The sequence below is a fragment of the Triturus cristatus genome, chromosome 4_1 (assembly GCF_964204655.1).
Source record: "Triturus cristatus chromosome 4_1, aTriCri1.1, whole genome shotgun sequence".
In the NCBI taxonomy this organism is placed as follows: domain Eukaryota; kingdom Metazoa; phylum Chordata; class Amphibia; order Caudata; family Salamandridae; genus Triturus; species Triturus cristatus.
Window position 1 is genome coordinate 378,582,817 of NC_140585.1, and position 27,636 is coordinate 378,610,452.

The 27,636-nt window shown below is 46.4% G+C and overlaps 2 protein-coding genes across 2 annotated transcripts in view; one reads left to right on the plus strand and one right to left on the minus strand.

The window, feature by feature from the left end:
• The window catches only part of RIBC2 (RIB43A domain with coiled-coils 2), a 107,039-nt gene extending 86,216 nt beyond the window's left edge, over positions 1-20,823 (minus strand). Inside the window, exons 1-3 of the mRNA XM_085652430.1 lie at positions 20,351-20,823; positions 6,494-6,575; positions 1,590-1,934 (exon numbers count right to left, since the gene is read on the minus strand). Of these exons, the coding sequence (XP_085508556.1) occupies positions 1,590-1,934; positions 6,494-6,575; positions 20,351-20,467 (544 nt within the window). The 5' untranslated portion in view covers positions 20,468-20,823. The remainder of the gene's footprint in view (positions 1-1,589; positions 1,935-6,493; positions 6,576-20,350) is intronic.
• A 443-nt stretch (positions 20,824-21,266) lies between these two features.
• The window catches only part of SMC1B (structural maintenance of chromosomes 1B), a 2,533,210-nt gene continuing 2,526,840 nt past the window's right edge, over positions 21,267-27,636 (plus strand). Inside the window, exon 1 of the mRNA XM_085652431.1 lies at positions 21,267-21,468. Within this exon, the coding sequence (XP_085508557.1) occupies positions 21,270-21,468 (199 nt within the window). The 5' untranslated portion in view covers positions 21,267-21,269. The remainder of the gene's footprint in view (positions 21,469-27,636) is intronic.

The following is a 27,636-nucleotide window of genomic DNA, read 5'->3' on the forward strand; positions in this document are numbered from 1 at the left end:
CTGTCTCCTCCACCTGCTTCAACACCGTCCGTATGCTCCGCAAGACCTACAGATGGATCCCGACAGACACAAGCAAAACAGTCACCCAGGCCCTAGTCAGCAGCAAGACTCGACTACGGAAACGCCCTCTACGCTGGAGCCCTGACCAAGCTCATCAACAGACTGCAAAGAATCCAGAATGCCTCTGCACGCCTGATCCTCCACGTCCCGCAGCGCGACCACATCACCCCCCACCTGAGGAACCTGCACTGGCTCCCTGTCGACAAAAGAATCTCCTTCAAGCTCCTGATCCACGCACACAAGGCACTCCACAAGACCGGCCCGGCCTATCTCAACAGTCGACTCTCCTTCTACGCACCCAGACCTCTCCCTGGCTACCGTAATACGCATCCATAGAACCACAGCCGGAGGCAGATCTTTCTCCCACCGCGCCGCCAAGACCTGTAACACCCTCCCCCTCAACCTACGACAAACCGAAGACCTTCTAACCTTCGGGAGACAACTCAAGACATGGCTGTTCGACCAGTAGCAACAGCACCCCCCCCCCCCCACTCCCCACCCTCAGCGCCTGAAACCCTTGCAGGTAAGTAGTGCGCTTTACAAATTATTTGATTGATTGATTGATTCCATGCACTGGGTACTTTGACGTGACCTTCACATCAACAGCACCCAGCTGAAAGTGCTGTTGATGTGGAAGTCACGTCAATAGCACCCAAAGGTTAACGATGGTGGCTTAATTCAGAGAAGTAATCAGTCAATCACAGGAAGGCAACCTCACTCTGCATTCAACAACATCATTCTAACATATGTACGCTAAAGCATCCATTGTGCTGAAAGAGACTCCCAGAACACATTGAAGAATAGAAATCATTGAAATGTAAAGTCTTTTGAAAAGCAGAGGTCGTATACTAGCCAGCACTCCCATACAACACTGAAATTCAAAAGGTTCAAGGCGTCAACCAACTGTCTACCATTATTAGGTTCCCACAGGCAGTGTATGTTGCTTGAAGCCCTCTAGTGAAGACAACTCAGGGGGCTGCCCAAAGAAGTGGGAGAAAGTGTGGGATAACTGGTGCAACTTTCGAGGGTGTTGAGTATGAGGGGGGGTCAGAGTCAGAGACGGAAGGATAGACATTGTCATTTGGAAGCCTGCTAACTCTGTATATGCCAAAAGGTCATTGGCCATAAAGGCTCTATCTGAAATGTATATGCATGCTTTACTTTTGCAATTTGCTGCTTTAACCGAAATGTACACTGAATGCTCGCTTTTATGTCACTCCCGTACTAACTGTATGCTGAGCAATGTTTCAATAAAAAGAGTATAAAAAAGAAATATTATGCAGCCTTAGTATTCAATAACAGACCTTCATCGGAGTCAGTTGAGGACTTCTGAGCACAACTTTGGGCCCCAGCACTTAAACTTAAGCACTACAGGACAGCCAGGAAAACCAGGTTCTATCAGTTATGATAAATATTTTCTAGTGTTGACTGGTATCTTCATTTTAGTAATTCAATCAGAACTGTTTATGTTCTTGTAAACTCTGAGAATACCACTACACATATTTGTTTTTAACATAAAGTCACAGCACCTGCACACTTCTTGTCGGCTTTTGCTTTCTCCAATTCTCTTTGTTGCTGAAGTGACCATTCTCGAAGTTGCTCTTGCTGCAGCTTCTGCCGGTCATTCTGAGTTAGGTCTTCGCCAAGAAGGCGCTGCACACCGGACACTGTGCACCGGGGATCTTTATCTGAGGTTCGAGCAGGAAGCTCATTCTTAAGAGCCTGAGGATCATAAAGATCAAATTCCCTGCGGTCTTCACGCTTTTGAAAGCACTTCTGGAAATCAGCGATGGCTTTGTTGAAGTGTATCACATCCTCCTTTTGCCGTTCGTCCAGTAAGCAGGCGATCTGATCATTCTGCACCATTTGCTTAGCTATCAAGGTAAGAGGAAAAAACATTAGATAACACACAGTACTTTTTGTTTACTTTTGTCCAACAACCCCACCCTCAAAAGCAATTCATTTAATGCTCCAGGTCATGTGTGTATTGTTAAACTGAAGAGATGCAAGCAACACCTTTCTCATTAGGAGGGCTTTCAGCTAATCCAGGCTTTTTAACCAATATCACTCTATGTGCTTGGGACGGTAGATCCACACTTACGAAAGAAAGAGCAAAGCTGCAAGTCCCAAGTTGTGAAATATTGTTGATTAAAAAATCGAGGGCTAGCTTAAAGTGCTTCTGATAACATGGGTGGTTAGACACTGCTTAGACACTTTGCCGTTGCAAAGTATTCCTTTGCTCTGATTGTGGGTCAAATCTTTATTATGGGTCCAGGTCGTAGATTGCTTCTTTATATACATTTACATTGTTTTTTTTATTCATGCTTATTTTTACAATGAAGACAGTAGAACGAGCTGCTCTATGGCTGCCACCATAGTGATCTATAAGTGGATAAACATAAGACCCTGCTATTTCATTTGAAAAGTGGGTTTTTATAGAGTCATTTGTGGCTCAAATGAGGATGGTAGGAAAGTAACATTACAGCAAGGGAGTTTCAATGCATTTAACGAAGGGAACATGCTTTCATTAGAAGAACCATACAGAAAAGGGATGCAAAGCCTATTTATATAATAAGTTCCTAAACATAGATTGGGGAAAATAAATTGGGCATCTGCTTTGGATTTAGTGAGCAAACAATAAAGTTGGGGGAATGTATTGGTGGATCATCAGTTAACAAATGGTTTGCTGTGTTATTGGAATTTGTTGAGCGCACAGAAACCAAAAGGTCTCTTGGCACTGGGGTAGAGAACGGCAACTGCTATCAGAGTTAGTCAAAGGGTTGCTTAAATACCCAAGTTTTCAATATTTTTCCAAATCCCTCAAAGTTCACTAAGGGTCTTATGTCAAGGTGGAATGTATTCCAAGTATGGAAAGCAGACACCGAAAATCTGGGCCCCCCTAAGCTCTTCCTTTTACCTCTAGGAACAGTGGGTTAAGGTGGGCTGATCTAAGCCAATGGCTAGGGGTATAATGCTGGATTCTGGAAGATATGAAAGCTGTACTTTTTGTCTTAAGGGATTTTAAAACTAAACAGACGGTTTTAAAAATAGATCTCGGAGCTACCACAGCCAATGTCGTTCTTTCCTCAACGGTTTGATGTGGCAATGTCTAGGTTTAAGAAAAATCAGCCTGGCTGCTTAATTTTGCACTATTTGCAGTGTAGAGCAGAGGGGAGTCCCATGCAAAGAGCACTGGCGTAGTCTATACGGGACATGACCAATGTGATTAAGATTTGAATAATCGCTACTAAGGTGAAATATCCTCTCATTTTCGTTATCTTCAGAAGTTGCTGGAAGCAAAATGAAGTCACTACCCCTATTTGCGTTTTCATAGATAGTTCCTCATCGATAAGGATTTCAAGACTTTTCTCCATTTCTTTAGGTGAAGGGGGAGCACCCATCTCCGGAGGCTAAAAAGAAGGGTTCCGTAGGTGAAGCCTATTCTTACATTTTTTGTTTTGTCAGAGTTCAGTTTCAGTTGATGGCCATTCATCTAGTTACGGATGTATAGCATGGTGCTTTGAAAGAATACTTTAGAATCCAGCATATTATCGATGGTGAAGATCAGCTGTATATTATCAACACAGTTGTATATCGTCACCTTTCGCTCCTAGAAGAGTGTATTAAGGGACGGATATAGAGATTGAACAGGTGGGGAGAGAGGGAGGAGCCCTGAGGCACTCCACAACTTAGTTGAACTTTCAGTGAGTGAAATGGGAATAGGTAAACCGATATGAGATCGTTTTTCAAGAAAGGATTCCGTCCACTGGAGGGTGGTTCTTTGCAAGCCTGCAGTTTTGATACGGTCCATCAGAATCAAATGATCGGCTGTATCAAAGACTGCTGAAAAATCTAAAAGGACATATGCCTGTGGGACGTCTCGGTCAGCTCCGTCCCTCAAATCATCCATGGCTGCCAAAATGACTGCCTCTGTGGAGTGCGCTGGACGGAAGCCAGTCTGGTGGGGATCTAGGAAAGCAAACTCCTCCAGAAAAGTGCTAAGATGCTGGGCCACATGTGCCTCTAGTATTTTTGCCCAAAAAGGAAGCAACGACATAGGTCTATATTTTTCTAAATTAGTAGAATCCTCCCCAGCTTTTTTGGAAGGGGGAGTACCACAGCCTCCTTGAATGAGTGAGGGACCCTCCCTTGCCTGATGGAGTTATTGAGGAAGGAAATAGCTGCGTCTGGGAAGCAAAACAAATAGTCTTTTGAAGCCTGGGTGGGCAGATATCATTCGGAGAGCATGATTTAACTTTAGCCAGCAACTCATGCAAGCCGACTTTGCTGATGTCCAGGAAGGTGAAGAGAGCCAAAGGGTTGCTATCTTTTGGAAGGTTTGCCAATTTTAAGAGGGTTAGGGTGGATACTGTCTTTTGTCTTTATTTTGTTTAACCAAAAAGGAACTCAAGGCATTGCAGGACTTTCGAGAGGGCATCACCGGTGTGGTTATTCCATCTGGATTGGATAGTTCTTTAACTGCCTCAAAAATTACCTTTGTTTTGTTTTCGGAGTTCACAATTTTGTTGGAGAAAAAAGTAGATTTTGCCTCTAAAATTAACTTTTTGTAGTTTTTTTAATTGCTGAACGAAAACTTCCCCTAGTTTAGGCAGATAAGAAATTCTCCATGTTGCTTCTTTCTGAGGCCAATGTAGGCAGCTTGCTGTATGCCTGGTTTGGATCAACAAACTGTTCAATGAAACAGGGAATGATGACTTGTGCTCACTTTACTAGATTGAGAGAATTTCAATAAATCAGTCTGAGTCCTGCAAGAAGCAACATCTCTTAAGGGCAGCTATTACCAAGATAAAGGAAATATGATGGCTGTGCCCCTCCTCCCCCACACACAAACCTCCTGTAGTCTCCCGAGCACTGGAGAGCTAAACCCAGCAACATCTGGGATTGGCTTGAGGACTGCCAGACAGAAATACACATTGTATTGTGGTAGTATAGTATGCCTGCACTGTGGAATCCGAAACACTTCGAACGGTGCAGTAACCAGTATTTCTCTTTGTTAATTAGGCTCGTAGAGTTCGACAGAAAATGTCATGAAGTTTAAGTACGTGTGTTTGAACTAAATACGTGCGCTTGAACTACCGTCAAAAAGTAAAACGTCGTTTCTTTTCTTTTTAATGAAACATAAATAGACAGTGCCCTTTAGTTTTTACTTGCAATGTGATTTTGTATTGTGTCTTTTATAGCTCACTGAAAAGTCAAACAAATATTTTTGGGACTATTTCATTTTCAACCAGAAAAATTCTAACATAGAATTAGAGCAAATAATCAGTTAATTTTTCACCAGATGATGGAATACTGAGTCACAAAGCGTTCAAGGAACCAGCCTGCAGGGAGAGAAACAAACTGCTACATTGGTGTGGAGGAAATTCCTTCATACTCCTGAGGTTAAGAGAAAAGGAGCTAAGAGGAAACTGAATGGTGGGGCGAGCTGAACTTCTTGTTTCCAGGAGGTGAACTCGGTTTCCCTAAGCATGACTTGTGACAAAGAAGAGTCATGTGGTGGTAACGTTTATGATCGAACGAACTAAAAAGCATGTCACAGCCTTATGGGTCTCTAAAGTGAGGTTTTCAAGGAAAGCCACAGAATCCAATTTACCTTTAGGTAGACATTCTTGAAAATCATATGGAATAGATTCCGTTTCTTAATTGTGACACAGTCACATACAAACATTTAACTTTTGATCGGTATTTTGAATTTTATGTTTTGGTATTTGAGCAACAGCGAAGTGTACATTTAGTGCTTCAAGTGCAAAGGCCAAGGGTTTTTCTAGATTCTTTTTATGGTGCTTACTTTCCATATCAATTAAATCATGGAGGTACTACATTAAAGACAGATATCAAATCCAGCTATTATACTTCTTCCATCAAGAAATTGTTCTAGGCGAACTGGAGATGTCCGAACGTGTAAAAAAAGTTTTTGCTTGCATTCTCAGGAATAGTATTAAGGAAATCCCAGACAATAAACTTTTCAAGCATAAGGGATACAACTCTGGTAAAAAAAATAATCTGCTAAGCATTATCAATAATGCAGTTGTAATCATACAGCAACAAATAATTTAGGTTAATAGAGCTGCTAATATTCACCTGCAGATGCTAAGGCAGTGTGGACACTGTTCTATGTCCAAGAACACAACCTGGTGCCTGTGTGTAATCTAGATTGAGACACCGCTGATTTCATATTTTGTGGCATCCCTCATTGAAAACGCAATGTGCAAATCATTGAATTGTATAAGCCTTAGAGCCAATCTCTTCATGTCCCTCCTTCTCTGGTCAAAAAGGCTAACTATAATGCATATGTATAAGACCTTGTAGTCAAGGGATTCCTCAATGTCTTTGATGGGGCAAGTCTAATAACATGCTAGGACGGAAATGAAGGAAAACATTGGTACTATGTCAAGATAATTTTATGACATACCATATAATTCATGCCTTTGTTTTTCATTTTGCTTCAAAATGTTACAGTCGTTCACCTGGGCATCCAAAGCTGCTTTGTCGACCTATTTAAATGAAAGAAATCTGTTAAAATATTTACAATCTGTTCTAAAGCATATGAACATAATTGTAGAACTGCATAGACTTTTACCACAACCGTAGTCACGATTAACTGATTTTTCAGCAACATTAAGCGGATTTTTCAGCAACATTAAGCGGAAAGTGGGACTTGTGACCATCGAGTCTGCCACAGCCCTGTCACAAGGTTGTTCATGCCTGTCTGGTGCCCCATCTTAATTTGCATATTTTCACACCATTGACCTTTACGTGGGTGCAAAATAGGTGCATGGTGCATACTCCATTTTAACTTTACAAAACCTTTATGGGCCTAGATGCCATTACTCATTTTCATGCCTAGGGGTGTTCCTGAATTAAAGGTACGTAAAAGAATAGAGTAACTCATTCTCGGGTTAAGGGAACTGATGAAACTGGTAAGAAAGTAGAGCACTAAAAGTCTTTCTTTTCTTTCTTTTGCATTTTACTTTCTATTCCACATTACGAATCTAATGCCCTCTTTTCACATTCCCTTGATGAGGCCAATTCCTCTTGAAATCATATGCGGGACAACAATACTCATCTTTTGTGTTATGGAACAGTAATGCTTCAAAAGATTTTTTGTAGATGATGAGTTACAGAAGCACATCAAGTGCACTGGGTGGTTGTTTCAGTGCTGGGGACTTGGACAAATACAGTTCTCTTCTCTCTGCCTATGTGCTAAGAGAGGGTTGTTTTCGAAATGATTTAGGTGTTTTAGGGTGACTCTGTTTACAGAGGTGGGATTGCTATCTCTGGAATCACATAGCATAACATTTAATTTAATATTTCTTATAAGTCATACCCACATATCTTTTACCACAAGGGCAAGAAACCAAATAGATGCATTTGAAAGTATTGCAGTTAGTGTGGTTCCTCATAGTGCAGGTAAATGTGTCTGATAATGCTAGTGTTTTCACTTCTCTGGTCTAGTCACAGACCGTACAATTGCCACAAGGATAGTGCCCAGTGACGGGGGGAGGTCCCAGAGAGTTCTCTGTGTCTCGTTCTGCATCGTGCGAGGTCTAGTATGCACAATCACATCCTTAAGAGTTCTTGTCCTTTTGAAGGCAAACCTAGGTGTGGGGAACTCTATCGCACCCGTGTTAAGGATGCCCCAATGTTTCTTAATGATTCCCTTGATGTGTGTGGAATCTGGTGTGTATGATGTGACACAAGTCAGTGACTCGGTAGGCTCCTTCTGTGTATTAATATGCACCAGAGGTTTATAGTCATGCCCTTCTTCATGTACACTTTTGTTAACTGTTTTAATGTGCCTAGTTTGTCATTCCACTTTCTCTCTCTATGGAAGGAAAGGAGAACATGAGGAGTGTGAATTGGAACAATATGTGACCATAGCATGGATGTTTACACATACCTTTATATCCCTCTCTTTAGGTCATTGAACCCCACTATTGAAGACTTGTCATGTAGTTGTTACCTGAGGTAGTTAGCTATTAGCCACACCACTGAGTGTAGATAGATTTATCGTTCACATATTAGGTCCTGAAGAATTGCCATGGATTATTTTAACCACAAGGCAAGAAACATGTTGACCCCACGAGATCAGCATAGCTTTAACTGAACCTTCACGTCAGGGAAGGTGCCACTCTTTACGCTTTTACTGAGGTAGATAACCAGCCTGAATAAAAGTGTTATTTGGATCATCTCATTTTTTTTATCACACTCACTGCACATCACTTTATCTACACTTACACTGGCCACATACCCCCACTTCATCAAACGGCTAAGGAACAAAAGATCTGCGATAAAGAGCCCCTTTGCGGGTGCCCGTTGGGTATTGCAGCGCCGACCCAATGAGGCGCAGGTCCAAATGATGAAGCATGACACCTAGCTTACTGGGTGTGTGAGGACCCTAGTTCCGCATTAGCGGGATCCCCTCCGTATCCCTCTCCGCCCTTGGGTTCCATCACCACCATCATTTCATTGATGGCGGCTGGTTCTCTGATTTTAATTAACTAGGCACCACTGAAAGAGGAACAGCATTCGACTAGCTTCTAGGACTTGACTGGGCACTAATGCTGGACCTCGAATAAAAAGCCATACAGTCCCCCCTCTTTTGGATAATAAACCATTTAAAGCACTGCCTTTAAGAGGGTAAAAAGTGGTGGGGAACTGAAAATGCAGGACAACAGCAGTGAGGGCAGGGTACCTCACTTCTTTACATTCATCCCTACCCCTTCCTTCTATGTTCATCTCCTCTTTCACCCAACCAAATCCATTGCCAGTTGTCATGGGAGCTAAATGTCGTAAGTCATGTGAGAGCTAAGGAGGTCTAGAATGCCATGCATAATGGAAGAGGATGCCTCAAACACAATATTGTGTCATGCTTCTTCATAGGCATCTTCTCCCCACCCTGGTAAGATGGTACTACCAGGGCGGACTCAACCTCTGCGAAGACTTTTGGCGGTAAGAAGGAGTTTTTGCATAAAACTTACAGGGAAAAGTCGGGATCCAGTAGATTAAAATTACCTTTAGGTACCTCGGTTATCAACTTTATTAGTGAGGACCTGAGGTACGTTAAAATCAGACAGTCTATGGACCCTAAAGAGAATAATGTCTCTAATATATCTCACAATAGGCCAACATGTTTCTGCCCACACAAAGAGCCAAATAGGTCTGGGGCATTTGTCAGGGCTGTTGGATCCCTACAACAACAAAACAAGGTGTCCCCTATATCTCTACCAACTAAAGAGGGAGCCCACCTAAAGTGTGCCCAGGTGAATCCTACCTGGGATACTCTCATGCTTAATTCATCATGTACCTGCAAGGGGAAAGTATAATACAAAGAGGAAAGTCACAAGAATAATACCATGTGAACCTGTGGCACTCGTAATTTACAATTAACCAATCGCACACCTTGGTGAATCACATAACTATAATCAAAAGTCTCCTACATGCTTATCATAATCACCCAACACGTGCAAAAGATAAAACATATTTCATGATTGTGAGAGGGTAAAGGGACCAAAAAGCCTTCTATGTTTAAAACAGGATCATCTTGATACTAACTATGGTGGGAACAATTCTATCAAAAAATCCAATGACTATTTGCAATGTGATTAAAGTTAAAGCACCTAATCCTTACCCTATGTTATAGAGGATACCATAAGCTTGGTCAGAAGGAGGGATTATGGCCTTTGTAGTCACACACTAGAAACAAGCATTTACAATGCAATAGGTCTCGCACTGACATTATTTTGAGCTATTGACATTGTAAATGACATTGTTATTTTTTTTGTTTTTCTTTTGCAAAACATAAATAAAAGGCATTGTAATTTAAAATGCCAATAGCTAAAAGTTTAGTTTAAGCTTTTTTGTTCAGAAGCAGCCACCACACGCAGTTATTTGTAAACATTAGAGTATCCATGATGGACAGACGGGTTACGGTGCCTGCCCCCGAGAAGAGACGCCCACTCCTTTGCTTCAATGCCCTTATTTTAAAGCTGAGAATTCCATTATCTGAAGGCAATTACAAGTAACGCAGCAGTAATTCACAGCCGGTGGAAAGACATAAAAAACAAAAACATGTGCACAAATATGGAATAAGGCATTCCAGGTAGGCCACGCCACCAAGGCTATGTAAAGCGAAGAATGCAGGTCAGTAGACTGAGGTTTTTATGTGTGGACACTAAACATGAAGAGACGAGGGAGTGCATTGTAGGGAAGGGCAGTTCAGTGCACCTTTTCTGCATCCTTGGGTTTTGCTTCAAGGCGCTCTGTGGGGAGCAGCTCTCCCCCATAATGAAACCGAGCCTCACCGATTGCTTCAGACCAGCTCAGGGTCTTGTTTGGATGAGACAAAGTAGTAATGGGTGGATGGTGCCTGCTACGTCAATTCCCACTATCATTACCACATGTTCTAGGGGAATGCTGAGCCTGCTCTCTTAATGCAGTCGACACCACTTGGAGTCTGACCTCGCAGCAGAGGTAGGGGTTAATGGGAGGCCCAGACCTCCAGGCTACCTTGTGTTATCCCAGCTGCTCTGCAGCTTCACACCGTGCTGATCCAAGAATAGAAACCGCGTGTACACCGGGGGGGAGGAAGCAGCACCGCCACGACAAGAGGAGGAGGAGAACATGGCTTGTCGTCAGGCGTAGCGCAGTCGGCTGAGAGCCTGCTGCAGAGGTGTGCGTGAATACCTTGCTGCTTCTTGCTGTGACTCGGGCTCCTGTTACCAGACTCGAGATGTCCACACATAGAACAGCAGAAACACAACCAGCAGCAGTGCAAGCTTATCTCATACATAGAACAGCTAAAGCACAGCAAGCAGCAAGTGCCTCTGTCAAAACAAACTGGCAGAGCATACGCCACAGCAGAGAAAACTGTCTGAGATACATAGAAAAGTTACACTAAACTTTGCAGTGACTTAACACAGCTTAGAGACTTAACATCTCACAGGACACAAACTTGTATCCCAGTGCGACAAACTTAACGTTCTCCGTCCAATGATAGCCGTGCCGAGTCTGCAGGACAATAATAGCGCATTGACCTCCGCACTGGTGAGCTAGTTACAAAGAGTTGTTATTGTTACTTAATGCATTATGGTAGCTCACAATGTGTTGGTTTTTTAAAGCTCTCACCCCTTCCTTGCTCGAACTCACCTTCAACTTGTACCCACTCCCAAAAAATACAGAACCCGCTATCCCTTCCCTCCCCCTCACTGCTCACGCCTGGATCCCCTCACAAGAAGCTTGAGGTGCAGGGGTTGGACAAATGTTTAAAGTACTTATCGCAGCCTCCTACGTCCCTCGCCGTCCAGAGGGGTCATCGGCTGCTCTCACCACAGCACGAGCCCTCACTTTCCGGGCAAGTACTGGTCCTGCTCCTGGAGCAGGAAGAGTGGGGGCAAGCCAAGCAGGGGGTTCATTGTCAACCCAAAGATGGGTCCCGGGCCTCGAGGGCCTGGAGGACCTGGGGGACGGCAGCGGAGGACGCGGGCATCCTTCTCAGGGCATCGAGATGTGACGACACGCCATGGGAGAGAGGTGAGGAGGATGTAATGTTCGGCACGCGCGAGGCGTTCTAGCCTTCCGCGCTGCCGAGGTGCGCTAGCGCTGACGCGTGACGTCAGACGCTAGCGGGATATAATAAAGAGGCGTGGCCTCGGCTAGTGAGTCGGAGCCGCGTGTGCAATCTAATTAGACCGGCTCCCGTGTGCTTATTTAGCGCGATCGCGCTGCCATGCTATGTAGGCATTTAGAAGCATTACACTGGCGACGAGGGGTCAAGTGAGCCCTGCTGTGCTGTTTTGGCGCCCCACAATGCTTTTTGTGTCCTCTCAGGCTGCCTAATCCATTGTGCATGCTGCTTCCCTCATGGTGACTCGGTTGAGCCTGCTAGGAAGCCTGGTGAAGTTCACTGCAGGTGCCCGGAGGGCCCTTCCAAACATCTGCTGGGTGTGCCCTGGTGCCCCAATCCACTGCCTGGAAGGGGTATGTCTCGCCCGGGTGCTGCCGCGCACGCCCCCACGAGGTGTCTGCAGACCACCGTGCCCTCCTCCGATCCAGGCCCATGCCGGGTGTGATCGCCTCGACCCAGAAGCGCCGGAGAGTCCCGCGGACGACGTCCGGAGGTAGGCGCACCCCCGGTTGGTGCAGCAGCGCGAAGGAGGTCACCGAACAACGCCCAGAGGGAGTGCAGGCCAGGTGGCGTCGACGCAGAGGAGAGGAAGCCGGCGTTCACCGCGTGCTGCGCACGTGCCAAGATGGCGTCCATTCCCGCCATTGAGCCGTTTGTCGTTGATGGTGCCCCGTCGTCCCTCGCTGGAAGGATTGGACAGACCGCCTGCAATTCTACTTCGAAGGGGCTGGCATCGCGAGGGAAAGGCGCAGAGCACTGCTACTCCACCTAGGAGGTAAAGACATCCACCGCATCTACAAAACGCTCGTGGAAGCCACGCCGAAGACGTACCACACACTGCTGAACGCGCTCAACGCCCATTTTGAGCCCATGGCGAACAGAGACTATGAGAGGTTCATCTTCCGTCAGGCCAAGCAAGAGGCGGACGAGTCTCTGGATACGTTCCATGGCAGGCTGAAGGAGCTAGCCAGCACGTGTGGGTTCCGCGATGAACAGGAAGAGATCCGAGGGCAGATCATACAGGGGTGCTACTCGTCTAAGCTTCGCGTCACGGTCCTCCAGGCAGAAGGAAAGCCCCTGGCGGACATCCTCACCCTCGGACGGTCAAAGGAGCTGTCGCAAGCGAGAGCCTCGCACATGGAGGCAGCCCTACATCGCCCTGTAAAGACGGAGCAAGTGCAAGTGGCGGAAGCGGTGAACGTAGTGCGGCCAAAAGGGAGGCAAACCGGAGGGAAACGGCAACCGGAGGCCAAGAAGAAAGACTGTGGGTACTGTGGCGGCCAACCCCACCGCATGCAAGACTGCCCGGCCAGAGGGAAAAGGTGCGGCGCCTGCGGGTGGATGAACCACTTTGCGGTGGTATGCCGGTCCACCAGAGCCAAGAAGGAGGCGGCCCATGCGGTACGCGAAGAGGCAGACAACGAAGACATGGACGACGACACCGAAGAATACCCAGTCATACTACGTGTTTGCAATCCACCAACCACAGAAGAAGAAGCGCCGACTTCCGAAATGTCGCATACTAGTCCAACAACAGGAAGTAAAGGCGACGATTGACACTGGGGCCTCCATCGAATGATGGCCGCCAATGTCTACCACCAACTGCGGGCCAAACCCCCGCTGAGAGGGGCGAAGATTAGAGTGTTCGCATATGGCCAGAAGACGCCCATCCCCCTCATTGGGTGCTTCCAAACAGAGATACAACATGGCGAGAGGAGCATCAGCACCACCGTCTATGTCACGGAAGAGGGCAGCGGGATGCTGCTGAGCGGGCAATCGGCCGAAGAATTGAGGTTGATATCGTTCGCCATGGCAGTCCTGGAGGAGGAACTGGACACCATCCTAGAAGAGTTTGGAGAAGTCTTCAACGGCATTGGATGCCTGAAAGGGAAGGAAGTATCCCTACACATCGACCCGTCGGTCCAGACAGTGGCCCTGAGGCACCGGCGAATTGCTTTCCACCTGCGGCAGAAGGTCGAAGAGGAGCTAGAGGCCCTGGAGAGACAAGGCATCATTGAAAAGGTCAGTGGGCCAACCCCGTGGGTATCCCCGATCGTCATCGCCAGGAAGCCGAAGCAGCCAGGACAAGTCCGCATCTGTGTAGACATGCGCCTCCCCAACGCCGCGGTCAAAAGAGAGCGACACCTGACGCCCACCATTGATGACATCCTGGGGGAGCTGAACGGGGCCAGGTGGTTTTCGAAAATGGACCTACGGTCAGGCTACCACCAGCTACCACTCCATCCGGACTTGAGGTACATCACCACTTTTTCCACCCACGTGGGCCTCAGACGGTATCGGCGCCTGAACTTCGGCATTTCAAGTGCCGGCGAGGTATTCCAAAATACCATCAGAGAGGTGCTCAGTGGGCTCCCTGGCGTGCTCAATGTGAGTGACGATCTGCTCATATATGCGTCAACCATAGAGGAACACCATCAGCGGTTGAGAGGGGTCCTCAAGAGGATCCAGGAGTCAGGCCTGACCCTGCACCGGGAGAAGTGCCAGTTCCTGCAGAACAAGATCAGTTTCTTCGGGTATACCTTCTCGGACCAAGGGGTGGCCCCAGACCCGGACAAGGTGAAGGATGTCCAAGACGCCCCAGCTCCGACGAACATCTCGGAGGCCCGGAGTTTCCTGGGCATGGTCAATTTCTGCGGCCGCTTCATTCCGGACCTCTCCAACCTCACCAAACCCCTCAGGGAGCTGACCAAGTCGTCCACCACGTGGCAGTGGGGCCCGGAACAAGAGCAGGCGTTCCAAGCGACGAAGGCGGCCCTGTCAGCGGACACTACCCTTTCATACTTCGACCCGGCAAAGCTCACCAACGTGGCAGTGGACGCGAGTCCGTTTGGGCTGGGAGCAGTCCTGACACAACTCCAGGACAATGAGGAGTGGGCCCCCATCGCCTACGCCAGCCGGTCCCTGACCGAAACAGAGCAGCGGTACTCTCAAATTGAACGAGAAGCCATCGCCATCCACTGGGCATGCCGGTATTTTCACGTGTATGTGTATGGACATCATTTCACGGTGACAACCGACCACAAGCCACTCATTCCCCTCTTCCAAGGGTCGTCCTCGAAGCCGCCACCCCGGATTGAAAAATGGATACTCCAGCTACAAGGGTACGACTACCGGGTGGAGTACAAACCAGGGGCCACGAACACGGCGGACTACCTGTCACGACACCCGCGGAGAGCCACGACGGAGGAGAAAGAGGAGGCCGAGGATACAGAGGAGTACGTCCGGTATGTGACAGAGCGGTCACGGCCCCTCCCAATGAGCCTGGCCGCAATAAGAGAAGCCTCAGAAGGCGATGAGTGTGTGAGAGCAGCAGTGGAGGCTGTCAGATCGGGAGATTGGAGGACAATTCAAGCCTCGCTCAACAGAAGAACGCCCCAAGCCAAGCTAACACTAGAGTCGTTCCTGAAGGTGAGAAGTGAGCTGTCCGTTGACGCCCAGGGATGTCTTCTGCGGGGTCCGAGACTAATCATGCCGGCCAGCCTCGCCCAACAAGCGGTGGACCTCGCCCACAGGGGACATCAAGGAGTGGTGAAGACAAAGGGCAGGCTCCGAGCCAAAGTATGGTTCCCAGGAATGGATGCGATGGTGGAACAGACGGTGAGAACCTGCACGTGGTGCCAAGCCGCAGGACCGCCGGAGCGCCCTCGCCCAGTGGCAACTGAAGACAATCCGCTGCGACCATGGGAGTGCGTGAGTGCCGACTTCGGACATCTCCCCGATGGGCGGTATGCGTTGGTCATCATCGACGATTTCACCAAATACCCAGAGGTCGAAATCGTGGGGAGCCAGACAGCCACGGAGGTGATCGCGAAGTTTGAAAAAACCATCGCCACTCATGGCATATTCGGAGTGGTCAAGACCGACAATGGACCGCCTTTCCAGGGGCAGGAGTTCGCAGAGTATCTCAAGAGCTCGGGGATCGCTCACCGCAAGATAACACCACGGTGGCCCCAGGCCAATGGAGAGGTAGAGAGGTTCATGAGGACGCTCAATAAAACCATTCGCATCGCTATGGCGGAGGGATCTCCACTAGAGAGAGCAATTTACAGTTTCCTGCGGGAATACCGTCTGACCCCCCATGTCACGACCGAGGCAGCGCCCGGGTCAGCCACCATGGGGAGAATCGTAAGCGACACAATCCCGCACCACCCTACTTGGGTTCCGGCACAAGCCACCAATGAAAGGACATTAGCCAATCGGAGGCGCTCAAACGACCACGCCAGCCTGCGAAGGGGAGCTAAGGAGTCCAGGATACAGCAGCAAGACCGAGTGTATGTGAAGGACCGCTACCCAGGCAGCAAGTTCAGACTTCCTTTTGAACCACAACCATGGGTGGTCACCCGCCGGACAGGCACGATGGTGACCGCTCAAAGAGGCGCGGAAACGGTCACGCGAGATGTGTCCTTCTTTAAGAAAGTCCACCCAGGAACACCGCCTCGTCCCGGGGCTGAGCCTGAGAGACCGGATCCCGACCAGCTGAGAGGAGATCAGGAGGTGGAGGACGGTCGGAGCGAGGATGAGGGTGCACAGCCCGTCCCAACCACCCCAGGGGGTACCCCGCCTGACAGCTCCCCAGCCCGGGTCGAGCCGAACACCCCAAGGCGCAAAACCCCCGAGGTGGTCCCTTCCAGAGGTGGTCCGTCCCGCTACAACCTGAGGAAGAACCCGGCACCATCATCCCAGCTGGCGGACTATATGGGGTGACCTGTAAGGACTGGCGGACTGGTAACATAACCATCGTTTTGCTTTCATGTTGTGTTTGATGTTTTATAAAGGTTGGAAGGAGTGTAATGTTCGGCACGCGCGAGGCGTTCTAGCCTTCCGCGCTGCCGAGGTGCGCTAGCGCTGACGCGTGACGTCAGACGCTAGCGGGATATAATAAAGAGGCGTGGCCTCGGCTAGTGAGTCGGAGCCGCGTGTGCAATCTAATTAGACCGGCTCCCGTGTGCTTATTTAGCGCGATTGCGCTGCCATGCTATGTAGGCATTTAGAAGCATTACAGAGGAGAGAGGGAGGCAGAGAGGCGGCGGGGGAGGGAGGGCGGGTCCAGCGGAGAATGCAGAGGAAGAGGCTGAAGGTGGGAGTGCGGAAAGCAAACTCGTAACCTTAACACAACTATGATCGCTTCACTAAATATATTTAGAAAAATTAAAGTAACACACACGACGAACTGCAGGGTTAATTAAGTTCCGCAAAAACGCAGTTTCCGTCAGCTAAGAGTCTCTTACATTCCCCATATGTGAACGCTGGCCCGTGACTGTGCCAGTCCAAATCCTCTTTGTACCGTGACACCAAGCGCGAGTGACTAATAATAATAAAATAATAACCCCGGCAGATTTAGCGGCGTCAGCAAAAACGTGTTGAAGTTAGACGAGTTCAGCTCGGTCTAGCGTGGAGTTTGCTTTACAAAACAGGAAAGAAAAGCTCACATAGTAGTTATGGGTCGAACTTTACTGAAGATATATTAGTATTGCACTACTAACATGAGGTGTTTTGTTTGCAATATTGCATGACGCTGGGAAGGAGATAATATGTATGGTGTCTTGGTCATCCTCTGTATGACAGGTAGATATTCATCTATGCTCATTTTATGTTATCCGTCCTTTTTATTATGATTCCTTTTTTTCTAGTGTGGGACTACGAAGGCCACCACCCCTCCTTCTGACCGAGCTTATGGTTTCCCCTATATCTAGGGTAAGGAGCAGGTGCTTTAACTGTAATGACTATTAACCATAGTGGCTATAGGTTACTATGCAGTGTATAGTATTCCTAGAATCCTGGTAAGATGTGTCTATTGCAAATAGTCATTGGATTTTTTGGTAGAATTGTTTCCACCATAGTTGGCATCAAGCTGATCCTGTTTTAAACATAGATGCTTTTTTGGTTCCTTTACCCTCTCACATACATGAGATATGTTTTATCTTTTGCACGTGTTGGGTGATTATGATAAGCATGTAGGAGACTTGTGATTATAGTCATGTGATGCACCAAGGTGTGCGATTGGTTAATAGTAAATTACGACTACCACACGTTCAAAATTTATTATTCTCGTGACTTTCCTCTTTGTATTGTCCTTTCCCTTTGCAGGTACATGATGAATTAAACATGAGAGTATCCCAGGTAGGATTCACTTGGGTACACTTTAGGTGGACTCCCTCTTTAGTTGGTAGGGATATAGGGGACACCTTGTTTTGTTGTTGTAGGGATCCGACAGCCCTGACGAATGCCCTAGACCTATTTGGCTCTTTGTGTGGGCAGAAACATGTTGGCCTATTGTGAGATTGATTAGAGACATTATTCTCTTTAGAGTCCATCGACTTTTCTGATTTTAACTTACCTCAGGTCCTCACTAATAAAGGTACTAACGATGTACCTGAAGGTATTTTTAATATAACTGGATACCGCCTTTGTCCTGTAAGTTTTATGTAAGAACTCCCTCCTACCGCCAAAAGTCTTCGCGGAGGTTGAGTCCGCCCTGGTAGTAACATCTTACCAGGGTGGGGGGAGGGGATACCTATGATGAAGCATGACACAATATTGTGTGTGAGGCATCCTCTTCCATTAAGGTTGGCCTTTTAGACCTCCTAAGATCTCAAATGACTTAATACATTCAGATCTCCATGATCAACCATGCTTTCATTGCTTATTGCATGAACATTGGCAACCTACTTCCTTTGTGTTTACTGAAATTCAAATGGATGCTGCAGGAATCTTCATTAGCGTCTCCGCAAAAAGCTACTTCAGGGGCTCGGTGCGATTGTAAGCTCTGAGGAAGCAGAGCGGCATCTGGCCCACGCTGGTATAGATACCTAACCTGAGCATGCCATGTACGAGCGGGGTATCGGTACTCTTTGTGGCTAAAGAGGAGTTCTGGTACTGGTGACTAAAAATTTCAGAACTGCCGGTACTCTGTACTGGTGAGTGCTGGCCCATTTAAACCACTGGCTGCTACAGATGGGAAGAGATAAAGGTTTGTAGGGTAGAGCTGCAGACCTTGAAACTGGGAAACAGTTTGTGTCTTGTCGGCAGCTCAACACCCTGTTGTTCTCTGAAACCCAATTAACCTCCTTGTTCCTAAACATAATGCATACCTACTCAGCCCCTTTTCTACAGAGCTTTTATGTCCTCAGGCAAAGTTATCGATATATAATACTGCAAAACTAAAAAAAAACTCATGATGTGCCGTGGTTAAATGAATTTATTTCTCATCTCTTGCAACCCTGCCAAGTGCCAAGCATTGCGTGAGAATCTTGGGCCCTTGTGGGGGTATGAGAAAATAACTAAAATGTGTTAGGCTAACGCGAGATGCGTGGAATTTGGCAGATTTGTCCGTGATTACTCTATGCATTCGTATCTTTATATTTTTTTTGTAGTGTGAGACCTAATAAAACCCCTTGGTTCTGATGCCCAGGTATTTTTTGTGCATTCATACCACCCGACGTGATCACATTATACGTCTACTCAATTCAAATATGAATATGAATAATAATGGGGAAACGGAGACTGATTAGAATTATATTCAAAGTCACACAACACTCATTCTCTCAATAGCAATCACTGATAACATTATACAGTTAGATATTTATCGGTTAAATGATGTGAACATATACTAGTTTCATCTTAATTTTTTCACAAAACTCAAAACAAATATGGATAAATAGAGATAAAATTAACCATAAATAATTATGGATAAATACTGACGGAATTGTAAAAAAAAATAATCTATAAAACCGGGAGCTTTTTTTATAAAACACGTTGACATGGCTAAGCTTTATTTTGCGTGTACATCATTCATCATTTTTGAAAGTCTCAACGTTTAAATAAAGTACCTAGACAATTTTTAAATGTACACTGGTTGATGTGAAAAGTAAAATAATCTGAAATATTTTAAAATACGCGTGTGTTTGAATATTTAATTAGAAACATGCTTTAACATATAAACCTGTATTGGGAAATCTCCAGTCAGATGGTCCCCTTGTGGTTTTTGGGGGGCTTAAACGCTACAAATGGAAGCGGTGTAAGCGTGAACTGTCTTCTTTCTTAACATTAGATGTACTTATACTTTTGGCGCCTTTAGAAATGCAAATTTGCCCAGTGCAGTGGAGAAGTGTGGCTCAATGATTAGAGCGGCAGACCCTGATGCAGAGGTCTAGCCCGGGACCAGGGTTCGATTCCCCGCCTCGGCGGGGTCTAGGGCTCAAAAATTCCTCGGACCTGATAATTCTCGCCTCGGTGCCTATTCCAATCATGGAGTGCAACTCTGGGCAATAGCTTGCTTAATCTCCACAATGGCCCCCACAACGCTAAGGATGCCTGGCCTCCACCTTGGGGGTGCCCAGGAGTGGACGCCTCACAGGGAAAGCCAGGATGGGTTCCACAGCGGTATTCGTACAAGCGCCTTGAGACCCTTGCGGGTGAGTAGTGCGCTATACAAGTATTACATTTACATTTACAGTGCCAATTATATTATCCGAGGAAGAATAGTTAGGTGTACGCAAGTATGGGAAACATTTTCAACTGGTATTAAGCATAAAACCTCATTTAAAGTGCAATAATACAGACAGCATTATGTCCTCCAAGGGCAGAAATGTCATATTTAACTGGAACTTAGTTACTACTCACCCCGATGATCCGAACTTTGCTGTCGAAGACCCTGTTTTGCCTCTGCAGCTCAGCATCCTTCCGTCTCTCCCGCACAGAAGCTTCCTTCAAGTCCACGGGCAGATCCAATTTGTACATGTCGAAATGAACGGCCAGAGCTGTCTCGTAATCCCTGATAGAGACACTAACGCGGGAGGCAGGATCTGTGCAGGAACATTATCCTGTTTCTAGCGGTGTCAACGCAACTGTTACCTAGCAACCACTGCTACACTTAAAACATAGAAGAAGGACTATTGCGATTTCAGAAACACTGTGGTTTTATGTCTGCAATGAGTAGTACACGGAACAAAACGGTCAAGGGTCGCGGACAGAAACACCCCAGCAGCCTATTTCACTGACTATGTGCTGCATTCAGGCGCACCCATTGGACTCACAGGGCTTCAGCCCCCTCCGTCGTGTGTGGCAGCCCGGGATGAGACACCTTCCCGGGCAAAAAAGCAGCCGCACCCGAGCACTTCTCAGGTCTTTAAAAGACCATTTGCATGTTAATGAGGCCTTGCTGTTGTTTCACCCCTTCTAAGAGCCCCTGCAGCTCCACTTTGCCTATTGCTTAAAGTCCAGCCCCCCCGTAATTTTGCTCTAGTTGCGCCTCTGGCTGCATTTATTAAAACAAGACAATGTTTCTATATGTAATACGTTACTTATTTTCTAGCATTATACGTGCTTTAATACGATGTCTAAATCTAAGACTATTGTTAATGTGCGAAAGATCTTTTGAATATGTTTTTTCATCCCACGCTTGTGAACAGCCGATAACATTTGCAAAGTTGGTCTGCATCGCGTTGACGCCCCAGCGTACGTGGTGGACAGAAAAACCCGCAGCCACGCGTCTGGAAAAGTCTCGCGAGACATTGTTTTTCCCCGCGGAGGTTGAACTTTGATGCGTCGAAGATATCTCGTAGGGCGCGATAACTATCTTGACTTGGCGGTGTATTTTTATTCATTATTCTTCAGATTTGCAGTCGCCTCCATGGGTTACCTGAAGAAGTTGGTGCTGCAGGATTTCAAGTCCTGGCGGGGCCGCCAGTTGATCGGACCCTTCAAACGTTTCAACTGCGTCATCGGACCTAATGGTTCAGGTAGCTCGTAGGCCGCCCCCACCACCCCTGATCGAGGAAATCTCGCGACCCAATTTCAAGTTACCGAAGCCCTTTAATTTGCTATATATGATTACAAAAAGTGTTTGTGTAATACTTCTGTACTTTATACCATCTTCTCTAACTCAAGATCTTCTCATTCTGTTTAATACAAGTAGCCTAGTACCGCATCAATGACCGCAAGCATACGTTCTTTATTGGGGCGGTCCTGGAGAATATTTTTTTTCGTTAAGCAGCGCGTTACTTTTTAGTAGAATCAGTGGTCGAAGTGGGGGGAAAAAGTAGGGGATCTGTGGGCGGAGAATGGGAGGGTGGGAATAACCCGTGGATTGGGTCAGTGGGTGGAGTCAGGTGTGGCAGAAAGAGCAAAATATCCTAATTTTAGTATATGTTTCACATTTCACTAACTGGTTACAGATTATTACGTTATTTAATTTAACCAATAGATACACATGTTTATTTAAGATTTAATATGAGTTATTGACATTAAAATACATTCACAACGTGGGATACGTTTCCAATCATAGAATGTCCCAAATATCCTTAAAAGTGAAAGAACAAGCTGTTTGTCTCCGAGCCATGGAGTTTCTGTCATCAGCACTTCTCCCTTTTTCCACAAGAGCAGTTCGAACATGAATGGCAAAATATCTTAGTTTGCAAATGTTTTCCACATAATTATGGCTCTGCCATATTTGCCACATATTTCATCATCTGCTGTATAATCTGACAATTTTAACTAGAAATTGTTTCTAGCTCAAACAGACCAAAAGTTCCTAAAAAATTTGACTTGTGCTGCTGTGAAGTGAAGGGCTCTTTGCAAAAGTTGACTGGTCACCTTTCTCACTGCTGCAGTTGTATGTTCCACTGGTACTAATGTGGAACAAGCATTGGCATAACCAATAGGTCTCGTTTTTGGGACCTTGTAAGTGCTTAGCCATTTTACAAAATTGCAGCTTCGTGTAGTGACGCTGCAGTCTAGTTTGTAAATCCAGCATTGAGACCCACACCATAGGATGCTGTTCAATCTAAGGTGACATCATCTTCACTAAACACCCTGCTATCCCATGGCTGAGGCACAGAGCTGCCCTAAAATTCACTGTTTGCAGTCAAAGCCACAAGGCAGTCTGGGCTGTTGTAAATACGACAGAGCAGTGGGAGCACCTTCTGACTAGCCTACTGACCCAAATGTGAATCTGTAGTATACCTGCCTGCGTCTGCACATGCTTAAAAGGCGCACTGCTCTGGGGGTGATACAATAGGTTTACATAGGTGCAAACAGAAGCCCACCATGTGCCGTCTCTGGTTCTGTGTGGACCCAGGGAGTGTTCGGCCGTCTAGGTTCTACTGTAGAATTTCACCTGTTCTGCAAGGTATACAAATAGGAATTAACAGGACCTGCGCTTTGTACTGAGAGGAACGAGAAGGCACATCTGTTTAAGAAAGGCAGACTTACTTTTCAATATGCACTATCGCACAGGTGTCCTACGAAGTCCTGGGCAGTGTTTCCACAGTTGTGAGATACAGCTGCAGTTACTGTAACACCTGGGTTCTTCCTTGGCATTTACTTCTGGGCGCCTTTGTGTCATACAGCCGTAGCGGCAATTCATGTCAAATATTTTGAAAATAAACTTGTTGAGCAATTAATTTGATGGAGCAGATGCTGGAGGGTGGCAATTGTGAGCACCCACTGCCAAGCAAACAGTTCGAAACACAAGGGTTCAAAAGTACATATGACGACGCGCCCAAAGGTGTATATACGACGAATTCACAATCAGCAAGTGCAATGCAACAATGTTTTCATGCTGCGATTGGCGAGCCCAGACCTATGCAATTTTAAGTGACACTACAAGTCCCATAATGCAAAGTTCTGTTGGCTGAAAGACCAGGATTGGCAGATGGTATCCTCAAGGTGAAACAGGGAGCAAAGGAGCACGTGACCCTGGGGTCGTGTCAAGTAAAGGAGATTCGGGAAATAAGCACGCATAAGAGCCCGCCCACAGTTTGCAAGAGCCTGGTACAGGAACTAAAAAATAAAATGTATGGTAAAAATAATACATTCTTCAAGTAGTAGGTCAAAAGAAAAGAACAAAAAGACTGTTCTATTCAAATGTAGTGAAAATGCAACAGAAAGTCTTGTCTTTACGTTTCTCAAAAACCGACCAACGACTCAGCCCCAGCCTTCATGGCCTTGGTGACGCACTAGGCTGCAAGAACTTCTTCAACTGTCACAGGAGCGATTTTCCACCTCTGGACGGACCCAGATCTCTTCGCACATCACTCACTCAAGTCCATCAAAACCATGTACACGCACATGCATACACACACACACATACGCACACACTACACAAATACCGTCACAGCATACTATTCTGTAAGGCAAGTGTGACACTGACATCCATCGAAATAACTATCACATTCACCCAAACGCAGAAGCCAGAGTGCAAGGATTTCTGAGAAATGAATAATTAAAAGTGGAAAAATTCTATTTCCCCCATAATATTCCATGAAAACACAGCCCTCTTGGGTTTCTAGATGGCAACTGCCTCTTTGGAAGGACGCTTTGACTGCACAGATACAAAAACACAGTCACCGAGCTGGACACCTTTCCAATGTGCGCTTCAAGGAGCCAACATACCTTGAGGTCACAAAGCAGTGTCTGCTCTCCATTATGGGAGTGTAAAATAAAGAATCCAGTAACCAACAAACAAGGCAGTCAGCACAGAAACTTCACAGCCCTCCAGGGCGCTGAGAAAAGCAACTAGGGACAGTGTGAAAAGGCACCCTGGACTGGCGCAGGGTACCTGGCAGCAAACGGGGTGAAATTCGAGTTGCACGGGAGCGGAGTAAACAAGCACGAATGCTTCAACAGTGCAGACGCGCACGCGGTCATGCTAATTGGAAACAGATGGCCCTTGTACGCCGCTGCTCGCTCCCGCAAGGTGTATGCCAGCACAAGCACGAGTGATTGAAAAGAGCTGACCGATTCCAAAAGGTCATCTCCTAGAGCAGCGCTTGCGCGCTGCCTAGGCTCGACCTAAAAATCTTTTCAGAGACTGTTAGCATGTGTAAAAATGTCAAAATAATAAAGTCTCAGAACATTTACAGCACCAGTAATGCCAGTGTAGGGTGTCGGAGCACTTTACATCACACATTTTACACAGAGACAATCAATCATACTTGTGTAAATCACTGTATAGGAAATGTTACATAGGACAAAGGACTACAAGGTGTAGGAGTCACATGACAACCATACTAGTAGGCAGCATAGTTTAATAGTGATTGGTCTGGAGAAACACAAACTCAGAATTTAAAACGTAATACCATGGTTGGTGGTCCTCTTTAATAATCAGAATTGATTTCTACCTAAATGGACCCTTTTCCTGCAACATTAGCATACTCAAAGACTGGGGAAAAGAACATAACGCCCTAAATTATGCCTTGCTGTTTGCATGCAGCTCTTACATGACAGTCAAGAGCTCACTGTTCTATGTTAGGATTTTAAATTATTAACTGCAAGTAACAGTAGGGTGTCTCTGACAAAAGCAGTAACCCACTGACTGATTTACGTTAGGTGAACTTTGTGATCTGCATGGTATATATTCCTAGCAGCAGGAACATAAACCCTGTGCGCTTCCTTTCCATGAATCGAAACGTCCACTAGACAAAACACCATGTCTCTCTACTAATAACATTAATCACTGGAGTTATCATGACATTTTTATTGTTGCTAAAATTTGTTGGAGGCCAGGAAGGAGGCAGCAAGCGCTTTTATAACCATATTATACTTGCAAACACGATTACCCCACCTGAAGTCAGCGCCAGCCGCGGTCCATGCAGGGAACAGCGGTGGGGCGGCGGGGCCTGGTAAGGGGGGGGGGGGGATTTCGAGGGAAGATGCAATTAATTATTTATTTTATTTTTCTCTGCATCATCCCTTGAAATCCCTCCTTACCCAGCCCCTCTGCCCCACTGCTGTCAGCTGCACGGACCGTGGCTGGTCAGCGCCTGGTAAGGTCGCACTGCCCTAGAGCCACCCTGCTCAAGGGTCCTATGACCTCAGTGACAGTCACTGTCACTCTATGGTGTGCAGCTTCATAGGCCTGCCTACAAGACTGGAGGTGAACTTCAGAATAGATTGTGGCGGACTGGTCTTCAAGGTCAACCCACACTTGCCACTGCTAGGGTCCACCTGGTGGTGCTAAGACACCAGGACTTTTACGATCTTGCGGGGCCTTCTAAGGTCTAGCATGGGAATGTGCTCCCTCAGGGGGAGTAGTCTAGTAGACTGGTTATGTAGGCTGAACGCGGTTTCCCAGTCCCAAATTCAGCAGCTCTGACCATAGTGCCACAGCCTCTCCCCCACTGAACACCATACTTACTGCCCCACTGAGAGAAATTTGCACTGCACTGACCCACTATAAACACCTGGACGTGACTCATTTCAAATTGCGCACTAGACAAGAGCAATAAGTTGCCTAAAAAAAATTAATAACATCCTAGAAAATGCAAAAACTCATAGGGAATGTAAGATTAAGTAAAGCATGTGAAATGTAAGCAGGAATAACATGGTTACTTTAAAAAAAAAAAATTTACACTCATTTTTCAGAAATTAGTGAGTGCTTTTGCCTGAAAAGTTAAGGCCAGGACTACAGGGCGCAGCAGGGACCCGCTTCAATGCCCATTGCTTATATCCTTACAAAACGTAAGCAGTATGGTTTAAAAAGACCACATTTGTGAAAACAGAGCAGCGGTATGCATTTTGTTTTCCAATTCACCCATCAAGCTGGTATTTCATAACCTCCAGGAATAGTGCACTTTCCCACCCAGGGAAATCAATGTTCAAAGAGTGACAAGAAAACAAAAGTAGCGCTTCACTGGCAAACACTGTAAAGTGGCGCTAATGCGTTTAGATGTGAATAAATCAATCTGGCCACCTTGCAACCACTCTGTCTTGCTTTAGTTAGTTATTTTTCATATTTTGAATGTTTTATTTCTCTCCACCCCGAGGCTGCACTTAGAAATTTAAAAATGTCAGAAAAAGACTGTTTCCAGCAAAAGTGTCTTTCTTTTTGGATCCATTTCACAGGGGAGCAAATCAACGAAATGAGGAAAAGAAGGTAATACCTGTTTCTTGAACTCTCGGTTTTCACTAAATGAGGAGGCGCGAGAAAGAGGGGGAACAATGAGGGGGGGGCAGGAGAACTGGACACTGTCCTTGTCTTTGGGCACAAAGGAAAATACTAAGTCCTTTTACTTCTCTGCCCGTTCCGCCCGTCCCCAAAAGCTGAGCCTTTACCATCGGCCTTGGCGATTTTTGCCGTCCGGGAGGCATGTTTAAAATAAAGTAGGAGAACGGACTCTTTGGAAATTAAAGAAGTAGGGGCATGCCGTGCCCTGCCCTGCCGATCCCGCCCACTTCGACCACTGAGTATAATGCTCAAGTGACCTGTATAACCTCCCCATCATGGCTGCTTTTATAGATCTGTTGGGATAAAATGATGAGTGATGGGAACTACTGTGAGTGAATTTGAATGGCATGTTTTTATTGAGCCTTACATCAATGATGACTTGATTTCATTTCTTGTACTGTAAGTGCGTGCAGTAAATGCTCACAAACACTATTTTATCCATACACTCCCACCTACTTGGAAGTACCCGTTTTCTTGCGAACTGCAGAACAAATGCATTGTTACTTACCAAAGAATGTCATTACCCTTAGTCTCTCTTGTCCTTGCCACAGTCATTACTTTTGAGGTGAACTCCACCTCAAAGAGGAGATACAAATAGGAAACGTGGGGTAACCCTCATTCCATTAATTAGTTTTGTTTCGATTACCAGTAATTGCATTACTCTGAGTCCTCTTTCCTCGTTTCTATTCATTACACACCTGAGGCATTCCTTCCTCACCAGACACCCATACCACGTAATTTGTTTCACCCAATAAAAAGCACCCTTCTGGCAGAGGCTGCCCCCGAAGGGGGGCCTCGAGGGCCGACGCCATAATGTCCGCCAGCGCCCGACAAGGAACAGAACTGGTTTGCGCCACCAGGAACCACGCACCTAGTGGTTTTAGGTCACGGACCAATAGGGGGGCCCGGCAAGGGTTCGGATCACCCAATGGAGTTGCACCCCACTCCCTTCTCCAAGGGT